The 14,271-nt window shown below is 43.0% G+C and overlaps 1 protein-coding gene across 2 annotated transcripts in view; it reads left to right on the top strand.

Moving 5' to 3' along the window:
- ADAMTS12 (ADAM metallopeptidase with thrombospondin type 1 motif 12) overlaps positions 1–13,918 on the top strand; it is a 301,553-nt gene extending 287,635 nt beyond the window's left edge. For both annotated transcript variants that reach the window (XM_039248274.1, XM_039248273.1), the window contains 2 exons: positions 2,184–2,337; positions 10,217–13,918. In XM_039248274.1, coding sequence (XP_039104205.1) covers positions 2,184–2,337; positions 10,217–10,395 — 333 coding nt within the window. In that variant the 3' untranslated portion in view covers positions 10,396–13,918. The remainder of the gene's footprint in view (positions 1–2,183; positions 2,338–10,216) is intronic.
- Positions 13,919–14,271: the final 353 nt, after the last annotated feature.

Here is a 14,271-nt window from a genome sequence, read left to right as displayed (position 1 = left end):
CAAGGATATTTCCTGTGCACTTAGAACTGTGCCTACCGTCTATTAGTAGTAAGTGTAAGAAAACTATTCAGTGAAGATGCTTGCATTAGTTTTTAAACATCTAACGGTTCCTCCTCTTCTTATGTCTCCAATCCATCCATGTTGGTTGAGTGGTAGCAACAACAGTTTTATAGCTTCCCACAGAGTGAGTCTTTGCTGATCATCTGCTAAACCCTGGGAGTCAACAGTTCCAAACAAGCCAGCTTAAGCTGAAGAGAACCCCTGGACTCCCATTGGAGACTGAATGAGACTAGTGTACAGTTCACCTAAGGGTATGATCAGTTCAGTTATTCAGTAGCTTTATCTGGGAGCTAATCAGCTTTAGCCCCATCCATATTTTAGAGTGCTCAGCTCTACACAAAGATTCCTCGTTGTCACTGGTTCCAAAGAAGTGGAGCACAGGATTAAGAGAGGTGTAGCTTCTCTCTAAAACCCAAACCTACTGCATTACCACAATTAACAAAACCCAAACCAGTAACCATGCTTCCTGCTTAATCCTCCAATTAAGTACAAGACAAATTCATGCATCTTCTTTATCACAAGTCATTTTATTTGACTAATTAATGCATGGACAGTGACCTCTCTGTTTATTTTTGTGCTTGGCTTAGAATTAGTTCTTCCTTCTTCATCTGTCCTGGAAAAGAGGTCCAGCAGGACTTCAGTACCCAGGACCAGCCCAGCCTTGTTCCATCAGACCCTTAGGAGCAGAACATAGGAAGGGAAGTCATTTGTTCCTTATGTAACAACTTTATTTTACAGAGGAAGAAAGAGAGTGTTGAGTGAGTGATCCAGAACAATATGCAGTGAGTGGAAAAGCCCAACTCCAGAATCCTGGTCCAGAATCTTGATCAAAGTCTGGCTTTATTAACTTCTGCTGCTCTTCCCATTATTCTCTGTTGAATACTCTTATTTACTCAAGATCAGCTCAGTAGTTATTTCTGGTTTCTGCCCTCTGGGAAGTTTTAATTATATAATAAAGATAATAATAAAACATGAAATGGAATGTTAATCATTAGAGTAGCTGTGGTCCACAATAGCCAAAAGGTGGAAGCACCCCAAGTATCCATCCACAGATAAATGGATAAACAAAGTGTGGTACATACATATAGTGGAATATTATTCCACCTTAAAAGAAATTCTGGTATGTGCTATAATGTAGAAGAAGCTTGAAGACATTATGCTAACGGAAGTAAGCCAGGGACAATTCCACTTATATGAAGTACATACAAGAGCCAAATCCATAAAGATGAAAAATAAAATGGTGGTTGCTGGGGGCTAGTGGTGGAGCTGCGAGATGGAGAGCTCTTACAGGGTTTCAATTTGGAAATAGAAAGACGTTCTAGAGATGGATAGAAGTGATGATTGCACAACTGTGAGAATGCACTTAGGGCATTGGATTGTATACTTAAAAATGGTTAAAGTCATGAATTTTACATTGTGTGTGTGTTTATATATATAACATATTATATATATAATCATATTTTAAATGTTTTCAATATAGCATATATATTGATATTATATATTCTATTTTTATTAAAGAATTTTATTAAATAATATATTTTATTAAGGAATTTTTTAAGAGTATATGTAGTAAACTCAGACACATGCTTTCACATCCCCAGTAATTGTGAGCTGCTTTCACAGGCCAGAGTACCTCCCCTCTTCTTCCAGGCAGCCCCTGGATGATATTGCAGTAGGCTTGAGGCCCCACATGGTCCAGCCGGACCCATTCCAGATTCTCTCTCCATTCCTCCATGGTTTCCTCTCCCACTTCTCTTTCCTCAAGTCTGATTCCCAGCCCCAAATCAAATCTGATTTGGGGGTTCAGAGAAACTGGACTTCGGAGGCACCAGGGCCTAGAAACAAAATTTTATTCTCTTTTGCTTACAGTTCAAATGTTGCCCACATCCCTCGGATAACCCAACAGTCAATTAAGCCAAATTAAATCCACACAGTCAGTAATATAGACCTTACTTAAATTCATATCTCCAAATTTTTAGTGCCTTATTCTCTGACTCCTTCAAAACGATTTCTGATAATAGAGACTTTCCCCTCCTTGAGTATGGTGGGGTTAGAGGTGCTCTGCTAGCGTTCCCCCCGTGGCCCCGGGGAAGAACCATGACTCTGCACACCCTCTTTTTCAGTGCACTGCTTCCTGTGGAGGTGGCTTTCAGAAGAGGACGGTGCATTGTGTCTCCTCAGGGGACAACACAACTGAAGACCGATGCCTGTGTGATCACGAAGCCAGACCCCCAGAACTTCAGAAATGCAGCCAGCAGGCCTGCAAGAAGAATGCTGGTGGGTGAATGCCTTTGCCCAGGGGTGGGAGGTGGCGGGGAGAGAAGTTTGTAAATACGGTGTCTTGTATGAATCGACTGTAGGTAGTTTTAGTCTCCTTTATTGAGCCAGGAGTCTTAATGCTGAAGAGGCCAGGCAGCTCCTCGCAGAGCAAGCTGTCTGCTGATCTGGTGAGGTTTGACTCTAATTCCTCGAGGGGTTATCTCATCCATTTTCCTCTCTCAAAGCACGTTCACAGTGATGTCATCCCACACAGATGAGAATCACCTCGGTTTTTTTCAGAAATTTCTGAGAGATGCTCCAGCCTTTCTCAGGAAACCAGTCAGTGCTGAGCGGCCTTCTCTATCAATCCAGCACCACTGTCTTAGGTCAGGTTCCACAGAAACAGCTCTGAGGTACAAATTTGTGTGCAAGGGATTCACTGAGGAAGTGCTCCCAAGGAAAACGATTAAGGGACTAGGAGAAGCAAGACAGAAGAGGGAGAGAGCCCAGCCAGGCTGCTGTTCCAGATCCATCCCACAGGGAAGCTCCAGGGCCTAAGCTGTGTGTCAGATCTGGCTGTGCCTGAGGCCCTGTGAGCTGGACTTTCACACTGCCACTCTGGACTCTTTAGCCATTGGCCTACAACTACCCTGGGGAAAGTGACTTTGCAGGTGCTAAAAGCTCTCTACATGGAGAGACAACGCAACTCCAGTAGGGTCTGTGGGCGGTTGTCCAAAAGAGCAAGAATCTCTGGATATTAAAGGCTACAGAACAGGGATGCTGGGACTTAGTGGGGGCAGGGGGTTGGGGGAGCACATGAAAATGGGCCAAAAAATGTAAGGAGGGACACCTGAACAAAGGAAGATCACTGTTATCTACTACATTCAACTCCCACTTTCAGAAAGCATCCCGATCTGAATGACATATGCTTACCTTCATCATTTTAAGTCTGTTGAGCTGCAGCCTGGAAAGGTTAAGTGGCCTCTTCATGAAGACCTGGTGGGCTGATTTCAGAGCCAGAGCACCGAGCCAGGTCTCCTGCTCACATGCCTCACTTCCTCGGGGGTGAAAAGAATCCAGCTTTGGAATCACATAGCAGTGGGTTTGCCTCCAGTAGCAGCCTCTTTCTATCTCTGTGGTCTTGGCAAATGATTTAACACTCTGAGCCTGTTTTCTTTTGGATACAAAGAGAATAATAACACAGGCCTTCTGAAGTTGTTGTGAAGATTTTAAATAGCAGGTATTAAGTGCATTTAAAAAGAAAAAAAAAATTCCATCAGCAAGCCAGTTTAGTTACCTCCTTTGGGCAGCTTACTTCATTTCAATAGATTACAGGGTTTTTTTTGTTTTGTTTTGTTTTAATCTGTTTACAAATGAATGAGTTCAAGCATAAGCATGAACTCTAATGTCCATTTCATTGGTATTTGGGGCCTCATTAATATGTGAGATCTTAAAATTAAATTAAAAACCTAGGGAGAAGGTTTTCAGGCAAGGAGAGGATTTTTTGAGTCTACTTACATCCATTACAAAGAGGAGGATGCCTCTTGGAGATGTAGTCCTGAAATTAGGATTTAGATGGTCAAGGTGAATTTACTCTGTCCCTAATTACAGAACTAACTATTAGACATCACTAGCTAAGTGAAAAGCTCTTGAAAAACCAGCATGTTTGGTCATTCACAGTGGTAGTCTTTTTCTAAAGATTCTTAAAGATGAGAGGTAGTGAAGCCTGTGTTCTGTTAAACTGTTCCTTGCCTCTTCCAAGTACTGAGGGGGCTGGCATTCAGTGGTGACTGCCATTAGAGTTCATATCCTGAGAAGATTTTCCTTGGAGGTTGCGTGCTTACAAATCATGCATGTATTCAGCAGATGTTTGTTGGGCTCTGACTGACTACATGCTAAACATGTCAAACAAGGAACAAAGCTGCAATCCAGTGACACTGATGAGGGAGGGAAGAATGTTACAGGAGTTCTTAGAAAGGGCATGAACTGTAAACTGGGGAGAGCAGGGAAGGCCTATAGAAGAACTGAACGATGTATAGACAGGTCAGATGCCTGAGAGGCTTTCTGTTTCTGCAGTAAACAGGAAGAAACAATGTCACGGCACAGGAATCTAACTCAAGTACGAATGTTACAGGAAGTTAAGAATGGTAGAGCTGGAAAGGAAAGCTGGAGTTTGTGACGCATGCTGATGGGTGTGGAATTTATCCTAGAGCAGAAGGAGCATTAAAGTGTTCCATACAGGGGCATGGAGATGAGAAAGTCATGCCAGTGCCATGTGGAACATAGATAAGGAAGACCACCCAGGAGACTGCAGCTGATCACAGGACACTCCTACCCAAACGGTTCATGCCGCATGAACTAGGGTCGTGTGCAGGTAGGGAACTACCTGCAAGGAGGGACATGTTTGTAGAGGTGACTATGAATTGTTTGGGTAGGAGTGTCCTGTGATCAGTGTTCCACACAGATGTGGAGCCAAGAGGGAGATCTGAGCTGGGAATTCTGAATGCAATACACTGAGGGAGAAAATGCTTTAGATGTGATTGTCACATGCAACTTCTTTCTCACTAACTTGCATTTGGGGGTGGCTATCATTGACCTTTTCTGAAACTCCAAAAGAAGATACTACCTAGGGCTCGTTTCCAGAGATGTCATTGGTCCCTGGACTGGCTGCCTCGGCATCACCTGGGAGCTTGTTAGGTATGCAGGGTCTCAGGCCTCACCTGAGCATTTGAATCAGAATCTGCATGTAAACAAGATCCCCAAGTGATTTGGATATACATTAAAGTTTGAGAAGCACTCTGTTCTGGATCAAGGAGACCCTCCTCCCTTTGTGTCATTTCATCACCTTCTATGGTACCATGGTTTTCAAATGTCAAGGCTATATAGCATCTGTCTGTATTGTGTTGATATTTATATAATCAAAGCAGCCATATGGTCTTGATTGACCATGCTTAGTGTTGTGGGCTGTTATTTTTAAATTCTATGTAGATAGTCTTTAACTTTCTTATCACTGGACAGTGCCATCTTCAATAATCAAAACTAGTTTAAATGCATACATGGTATTCTTATTTTGAAATCTCACACTGGGGAGATGGTGACTAATAGTTGGGTGTCAGTGGATGCAAATAGCAATGAATTCCACTCACCAACAACTGTAAGGGCAACAAAAATTAATGACTAGCTTCCCCTTAAGGCAGGGCCACACTTACTCATATAGAAACAACATAAAGAGCAGCTTCAAGAAATTCCCCAATTTAAAGAAACTACCACCCACCCTGACCTCTGAGCCTTCTAAAATGCTTTGAAAATGAGTCATTCAGTGCCTGGATTCTTGTCAGTCAGCCAGCCATCATAATCAACATACACCCTGTGTCCATCCTATAGGATCAGGTACGAATTTCACATAAGATTTGCTTTCCTCCAGGCCGTTTTACTTCCTTTAGATGCCATGTAAGTTGTTAATGATTTAAATTCTGAACCAGAATACCACTTCCATGGTAGAGACTATTAAACCCTTTCTAAGTATCTAGAAAATTTTTTAAAAATTTAATTTAGAAATTTAAAAAAATTTTTAAATTTAACTAGAAATATTTACTACCAAGTATATTCTAGGCATTATGTTCATAGTGATTAAAAAGCAAAGGCAAAGCTCTTATGGACACCATTCCTGAGTTGTTGTTTTTTAATTGAGGGAATGAGGGGTAGAGAAGACAAGAAAAAGAATAAGGAACGTAATAAAGACAGTACTTAAACCCAGAGTTGCTACAAATGAACATTTGAGTCAGCAAACTTTCTACTCAGTAATATTCTTCCAGATGAATAGAATTTTTTGTTTTCATTTGTTCAGCAAATATTACTGATCACAACAGAGAATTGCTAAAAACTGAGGATACAGAAGTAAGAGCAATACAGCCCCTGACCTCAAGGAAACCAAACTCTGACAGAAACTGTATTTGTCAGCAATACTGAAGTTGTTTTTAAACTTTCTTTTTGGGGCAAAATATTATCCTGTCAACCTAGGCACAGTTGACAACAAAGAAACAAGCTTACAACTGTCCCTTTAAATTTCCAAGTGTGGCTTCTGTTGAACAGGCAGAGGCAAATTGAGATCTCCTCTTCAAGTTGCCCCTAATTATAAGCATTGTGTGTGCTTCGGCCAGGATCCAGTTTGCTGATGAATACAACAAGCCTTCATTGTTTTATGATAATAAAGAGAACTGTGCAGTTAAGCCATGCCATGCTGTTGGGCTCATGGTCATTATCTAAATGAGCTGCTAAACACAGGCCTGGAACACACTTTCAATATAGGCCACCAATGTCCTCCGCTCTTCTTTCAAGTCCTCCACTCTCAAGCAGGAGGACCCCAGGATCCAGCATGCTCTCAGGGTTCTGAGGACCATTGAAAAGCCGGCTATGGATCTCATGGTTGCCAAGATCAGACAAGAACAGTAGGCATGGTTGAGCCTCTGTCAGCCACATAAGGGTCTACCTAACCTGACAATAGGGGCCGCCTGTGAGCAAATGAAGATGTTCTTTTCAAGGAAGATTGTCCATGTGCCCTCCCCCTTCCCCATCACCAGTATAAGAAATTCATTACCTTGGTGACAGAGGTTTAGAAGCACTGGAGCAACATTCAAATTCCAGCCACCATCTACATACCAGCTATGTATGTCAGGCTGGTTACCAAGCCTCTGTGGAATCTTCTGTCTTTAAAAGAAGAATAGCTATACCTACAAGTAAATGTCTACATGGATCAAATAAGATTGTACATGTGAAGTATATTGTCTGGTAGTCTGGTAAGTGCTTAATAAATTGTATTTCCGTTTTTATTCTTGTCATAGAAGACAGGGTGTATTACTTTCCTAAGGCTATCAGAAGAGACTACAAGGAGCTAAATAGCTTAAAACAACAGAAATGTATTCTTTTTTTTTTTTTATACTTTTTAAATGTTTTTTTTAAATTTATTTCTGAGAGAGAGAGACAGCGTGACAGGGGAGGGTCAGAGAGAGAGGGAGACACAGAATCCAAGACAGGCTCCTGGCTCTGAGCTAGCTGTCAGCACAGAGCCTGACACAGGGCTCAAACCCACGAACCGTGAGATCATGACCTGAGCCGAAGTCGGATACTTAACCAACTGAGCCACCCAGGCGCCCCCAGAAACATATTCTCACAGTTCTAGAGGCCAGATGTTCAAAATCAAAGTCTTGACAGGGCTGTGCTCTCTGTCTTAGCTTCTGGTGGTTGCTGGTAATCCCTGGCTTTCCTTGGTTTATAGCTGCATAACTTCAGTCTCTGCCCCTGTCATCACATGGCCAGCTTCCCTCTAATGTCAGTGTCTTCATGTGGCTTTCTCTTCACTCTGTTTACCTGTCTTCTCCTCTTCTCAATGACACCAGTCATTAAGAGTCTACCCTATTCTGACATGACCTTGTCTTCATTTACGGTATTATTACATCTTCAAAGAAATATTTCTATATAAGGTCACATTCACATGTACCAATGGTTAGGACTCCAACTTTGGAAGACACTAAAACTTTGGAGGATGTAATTCAGTCCACAACAGGTTAAGGGATTTGGGAGCCTCTAGGAAGCTCTTTTATAACGGTAGACATCCTTGAGAGGTCACACTTCAGCCCTCGCTAAAAAAGACTCACATCACTATTTATTGAAGAGTTCAAGATGGAATGCAGTAGCATGGTAGAGCAAATATTACAATAATAATACAAGTTTGGAGACTGAGACAGGAGGGATCTACGTGGGGCCAGCATGGCCAAAAAGGCTTTGTGGAGAAAGGGGATGCAAGCTGAGCTTTCGCACTTCCTCTGTCTTCTTCCTTTTCCCAAGTGGCCTCAGAGCACTCACATTTCCGTGGCAGGAAGAACGTGGGACCGAGAGCTATACCAGAGGCACCTCTTCCATCCACCATCCACAAGGGCTTCAGGAGATACTGGCTGAGAAACTGGAGGAGACCTGTGACTCCCAGGCTTCTATGCTGGCCCTGTTCCAAAGCCAGCAGCCTAGAGACGAATCCTTGCCTTGTTCTGAATGGCTGCCCGCACAATGTGTGGCCCAGCCCTCAAGAAGAATACTGGCTGCTCTAGTGGAGACGAGGGAGATGAAGAACTCAAATTCCTTTTCACAGCAGGAATACCATTTCTGAAACGTGAGAGCACCTCAGAAAGTTTCCTGTGTGACTTTAAGAGAGGTTGGATTTTATAATGCTTAGGGAAGGGGCCTGAAGAAGAAAAGAATCAGCAGTGAAAATTTGGTGGGGGGAGGGGCTCTAGGCACATTGTGTGTTGCCTATTCCCAAGTACTGTTAAAACGTGCAAACAAAATGGGATTCTGCAGCTGATAGAAGACATTTATTTCTTCACAAAAAGAAAAAAAAAGCAAGACACATTCAAGGAAATGATGAGTTATAAAGAGATATAAAGCATTTTTTTGCCTTCACAACCTGAAGGTGAAAGAAAGTATAAAGAGGAAAACATACTGTCATCACAGATTTTGGGTAAAGACAATGTTACCTCAATTTTTACTTTTACCGAGAGTCCTATTTACATAGGACAACAGCCTGTTTGTGAAAAAGTTTTTCTTCAAGAGGATTCAAATCTGTTCTGGAAAGAAGAAGGAAAAGCAACCAGAGCTCTGAGAGGCACTCAGGCAAAGTTTGAAACAATTTCACTGTATAGAAGAAAAATCTGCTACTTGGGGCCTCACTGAATTTCTTTCAGCCGAAGACTGCATGGACCAGTCCAGTCTGAATACTGCCCCTAGAATGTGGGTGGGCGTGGTGGTCCCTGAGAAGTTCCCTGCTTCATGGATGAGGAAAGCAGGACCAAAGGAAAAAAATTGAGGAACTTAATTACTTAGAGCTGTTAGAGTAGAATGAGGATTAGAACCCAGGGGAATTATTTGTGTATGTCTTATAGCTTCATCGATAGGGTATATTTCTGGAGGGCAGTGACCACATTTTATAGACCTGTATCCTTTGCTCTGCCGAGCTATGCTCGGAACACATTGGTTAGTTGGCTAGCTGGGTAATTGCTTGGTGCTCTGAATGATAGGATTGGTAAGAGCCCAAGCTCTGGAGTCAAAACCATCTCTATTTAGATCTGGCTGTGCCACTTAGCAGCCGGGGAACGTTGTGCAGGTTTTTAACTCCTGTAGGCTTTACCGTCTTCATTTGTATAACAGGAAGAATCTTATTTACCTGATAGTACTGCCAGATGATTAAATGGAGCAGTGCATGTGAAACACTGCAGTCAACTGTTGCAAAACAATACTGCAGAACAAAACACCTCTAAACTTGGGGACTTAAAACGACAATCACGTGTATTTTGCTCAACACCTACAGGTCTGCTGATCTGGCTTGGCCTCGGCTGGTCTCGGCTGCAAGCTGTAGGTCTGGTCTAGGTTTGTTACATGTGTCTCTCATCCTTCTCCCGTCCATCCACTAGCTGCGTGGACCAGATCCCTCTCATGGTGACAGCACAAGCCATCAGGGCAGGCTCCTCCTCCTGTACCCCCTAAGGCCCTGCAGGGATCATGCACACTAATGTCACATTGTCCAAAGCAAGTCATAGGGCTGAACCCAAAGTCAAGCAATGGAGGAGTATTCACCACCCAGCAGGCAGCCGCAGCAAGGGTGGGAATATGTATGGCACCGCTATGCAGAAGTGAAGAACTGTGACTGATAGTTCAGATTAACACGAACGCTTTGCAGAGTGTCTGATTCATAATTAGTGTTCCGTGGATATCAACTATTAGGAATTATTATGGAGCCTTTCTTGGTAGATGCATAACATCTTCCATTAATAGAAGTTGTGCTCATTCACTTACAAAGGATAATCTTTGTTTTCTTTTTGTTTCTTCTTATTTTTCTCTCCTTCCACAGATTTACTTTGCACCAAGGACAAGTTATCAGCCAGTTTCTGCCAAACACTCAAAACCATGCAGAAATGTTCTGTGCCCACTGTGAGGGCTCAGTGCTGCCTCTCATGTCCCCAGACTCACATCGTCCACACCCGAAGGCCAAGAAAGCCACAGTCGCTCAAAAACCCCAAAGCATTTTAGTCCCGAAGGAAGCCACTCTCCACCACAGACTGCAGCAGCCTGCTGATCGTGTCACCTTCTAGCCCCAGAGGCCACTTCACTGAGGTTTTTTCGTGCCCAAGTTCAGCTCAAAACAAAATCCACAAGCTCTGTGTTTTTTTTTTAGCCACAAAACGTCCTTGCAAAAGGTGTGGGACTGTGATAGCTTGCTGTTCCCTGATAGGCAGGTGAGATAATCCCAGGAGAGTCCAGGCCTCTCCTGAGATCAGCTCCCGGGAAAGGTGCCAAATTAGGTAAGTCGGTGACTTAGTCTTTTCCCTCCTTAAAAATAAAAACAAAGACACCAGGTTTTCCCCAGACTACCTCAGGAGTATCAGGAAGCAGAAACACATGTATCCAGGGAACAAATAATCTTGTTAATTTACTTAGGTGAAATCATCCTTTTTACCTTCCTGCTTGGGGAAGCTGTTGTTTAATATGTCATGGGAGAGCTTTCAGGAACATTCCTTTAATCCACCCAGGCAGAGGACCACTTTGTTCAGCCAGTACTCACCTGCGTCAGGGAGAGGAAGTGCTGGCTATGTCACTCAGTGGCTGTAGACTCCGTATCTGGGCTGGTTAGACTCCCTTGCCTGCCTGGAGATATATGTATAAGATAAAATGGTCAGAAACTGTAAGATTTAGTAAAGATAAAAGATTTAGTTTCATTATGCAGAAAACATTTCTGACTCAAGGATAATTTCTATGAAACTCTTAAAAAGCAAATGAACAGAAATCAAATTCTTGCTGGTATGAGAAAAAGAACGTGGACCTTTATTCTTCTCACTTTCCTGGCAAATACGTTTCCTTTGCAGAAGAGCAGATGAGTCTTCCTGTCGGACTTTTCCTCTCTAGCACATTCCCTGCCTGAGTCATCAACTCAGGTCCCCGCTGCCTTCCCACTGCTGGGGGTTTACACACAGCAGCTACTAGAGCCAGGTCCCTGGCTGCAACACACCCCACCTGCCCCCCAGGACAGGAAATGGTGCTCACAATTAAAGTATTTCAAAGAACCGGGTAAAGTGTATTAAGTACAAGAACTTGGAACAAACTTCTAGTCTCAAAAAAACAAAACAAAACAACAACAAAAAAAAAACCCTCAAAAGTGAGGTTAAGATGACCTACTTCCCAGTACACCCAATAGTTACTTTTGAAGGTCTGTTTCCTGGGAGGGAGCAGGCAAGTCAGGGGAGTCCCCAAACGTGAAATGAATGTTAGAATGTTTATTCTGGATGTTCTAACCACCAATCAGGAGACCGTGGTCTCAAACACAGGGCAAGTTTCCTGGGTGGGTGGGTGAGGCCTCAAAGGAAAGAGCCCTCAGAACCAGCTCTTGACAGAGGGGAAAGCAAGAATGTGGACTTCACATAATGGTTAGCATATTCCAGACTCACACATGAGCAGCGTACACTTACTATTCACTGGGGAGCCCACTGTCCCATAGCTCCCGTGGGTTTCCTATTCGTTCAGCAGAATGGTGCTATTGAATAATGGTGCTAATATCTAGATGGTGGCAGAACTCATATAAACATATAGATAGATGTACAAGTGGGCAAGTCCATATACATCTGTTGAATGTGTGATGGTGTTGCTGGCCAATGCCAGTTCTATTCCTTGGATACTAGAAGCTGAAAATTTTTATATTATGTGCTTTTTTTTTTTTTCAAGCCATTAATGTGTATTGTTCTGATAAATTCCTGTGGAAAATAGAACACTGGGCTTGGGGTGAAATTTAAGAAGGCACAGAAACAGGAGGGGAGCAGAAACATTTATCTAAAGCCAGGGAGGTTATTTCTCAATAATAGTCTTGTGCTCTCTGTCTTTGAACGCAAACATTGCCGGCAGATGACAATCATTGGTGAAATAAGTTTTAGAGAGAATAGGCTTAAATGGTTAGTGATGGGAGTAGAGAAGAACTTGATTTTTTCTAATGAGGCAGTTGCAGAGACTGCCTGAAGTGTAGTGTGGGCTTGAGGTGGCTGAGTTTAGTAAGCTGGGGTGATTGAACTTCACCTGGTACTGTACTATCTAGCATCAGGTTATGCGTATTGTCAGAGACATGGACGTGACCAGCCTTCCAGAACTCAGGAACAAACCCAGATTCCTACTGACCTCAGCAAACTCAACCAGGCCAGATTTCTCAGTACAGAAAATGGACCGTGTTATTTATGACCCACGTGGCAGAGAACATGATAGATATGTGGGAAGTGTCTGGCCAGATACTCCATTCTAGGCCTTTCTCCAGTTTCTCAAAGGTGGGAAATGAGCCCCTAATCATGCATCACAGACGTTCACTGCCTGTATGGAGGCTGTGTTGTGAGATAGTTGTGTGGCATCTGTCATTCTGGACTCCAGGATAGAGTCACCTGACACAGTTGTAACCTTGACAATCAGCGAGCTTTGGATCATCAAGGTTTTGACAGGTCCCCTGCTTGCAGTCATAGAAGGGCCTATTAACAGGAAGGCTCTAGAGACAAGAACCTACATAGTGTCTTCACCATTTCTTGGAGGCTCAGAGGGGACAACACGAAGCAGCATTATTGATTTATTTAGTGCACATCCTCCTTTCTTCCCATCTCGAACAGGCAAGTGAGAAGTGTAGCAAGACACACTGGATTCACATCTGCCATGAGCCAAAGAGGCCACCACAGGGTCTGGTGCTTAAATACAGTGAGGCTTTCAAACCCAGTTTGGTTTATTTCCATTGCCATTCACAGTGGTAGAGTTCTCTGTTCTCTGAAAAGTTGTGGGTGAGTTTAATTCTTGAACATTGAAACATAATTTAACACACCATGAGAAAATATTTCAAGAGGCTAGCCAAGACTTTTTAAAAAAGGGAAATAACTTTGTGGACACAAACAATTGCCTCTCTGTGGAAATGACTTGTTTTACAATGGGTTTTCCTGGTGCGGTCTTCCCAATGTGGTGCTTTCAGATATTTAGTGAATGTTTACTTCATCAGGTTTCTGAAACCAATGTGAGAGATTTGTGCTGTTTCAGACTATAATTTCCCAATCAACTGTCTGAAATCCTTCAAACTCTAGAAGCTACACACTGCTACCCCAGAGATTGCCAGTCTTAGCTCTTCTCCCTCTGACTGGAAGATGAACCCCGGGACAGTGTATCTGCTGCTCAGTGCACAGTGATTCACTCTCAGGGGAGAGACCACATGACATGAACTGCCTGGTGCTACAACTTAGCCAACATATTTGATGCCACTCCTATTTTCCGGTATTGCAAATTCAAGTATTATTAGTACTATTATTACTTTAAGTTATGTCATTAAAAGAAATCATTGGCAAAGCACAGTTCTACCTATGACTGTCCTCCAAAGTGGTTGCAAGATGTATATGGTCCAATCCATGTGCTCTCCCTGCATCTTTATACTGAGCTGCTTTGCCAGGCCCAGCCTCCTTTAGGGGTACCTTGGTGGGTACCTCAGTATTTAAAACCAGATTGTAATCATAGCCCGCTATTGTGTAGCATTAATAAATGGCTAAACTCATTGATGTTTCCATGTGATTCATTGACTCCTGCCATGAGACTCCCACCACCCACCAGTGTTACCCTGGAATTTACCAACTGGAGAAGGATGCTGTCAGTTTCTTCCTCCCATACTCCTTTGCAGGTTTCTTCCTACTCCACCCCTAGATCATTATGTCATCAGATGAGTCACATCCCTGGTGAGGTGGAATGGAGGTCCCTTCTTCTGAATGATCATACAGCTGACACAATCCACCAAGTGATGATCCAAAGTGATGCCTAAATTTCTCCACAGTACGAGGTTCGGTGTATGCAAACACAGTTCACAGCATAACCTATTCCCTCAGTCTATTCAGCATGTAGACATAATGTTTT

The sequence above is a fragment of the Hyaena hyaena genome, unplaced genomic scaffold (genome assembly GCF_003009895.1).
Source record: "Hyaena hyaena isolate Hyena2069 unplaced genomic scaffold, ASM300989v1 scaffold_310, whole genome shotgun sequence".
In the NCBI taxonomy this organism is placed as follows: Eukaryota; Metazoa; Chordata; class Mammalia; order Carnivora; family Hyaenidae; genus Hyaena; species Hyaena hyaena.
The sequence above is the reverse complement of the archived record's forward strand: the minus strand, read 5'-3'. Positions and strand labels throughout refer to the sequence as shown.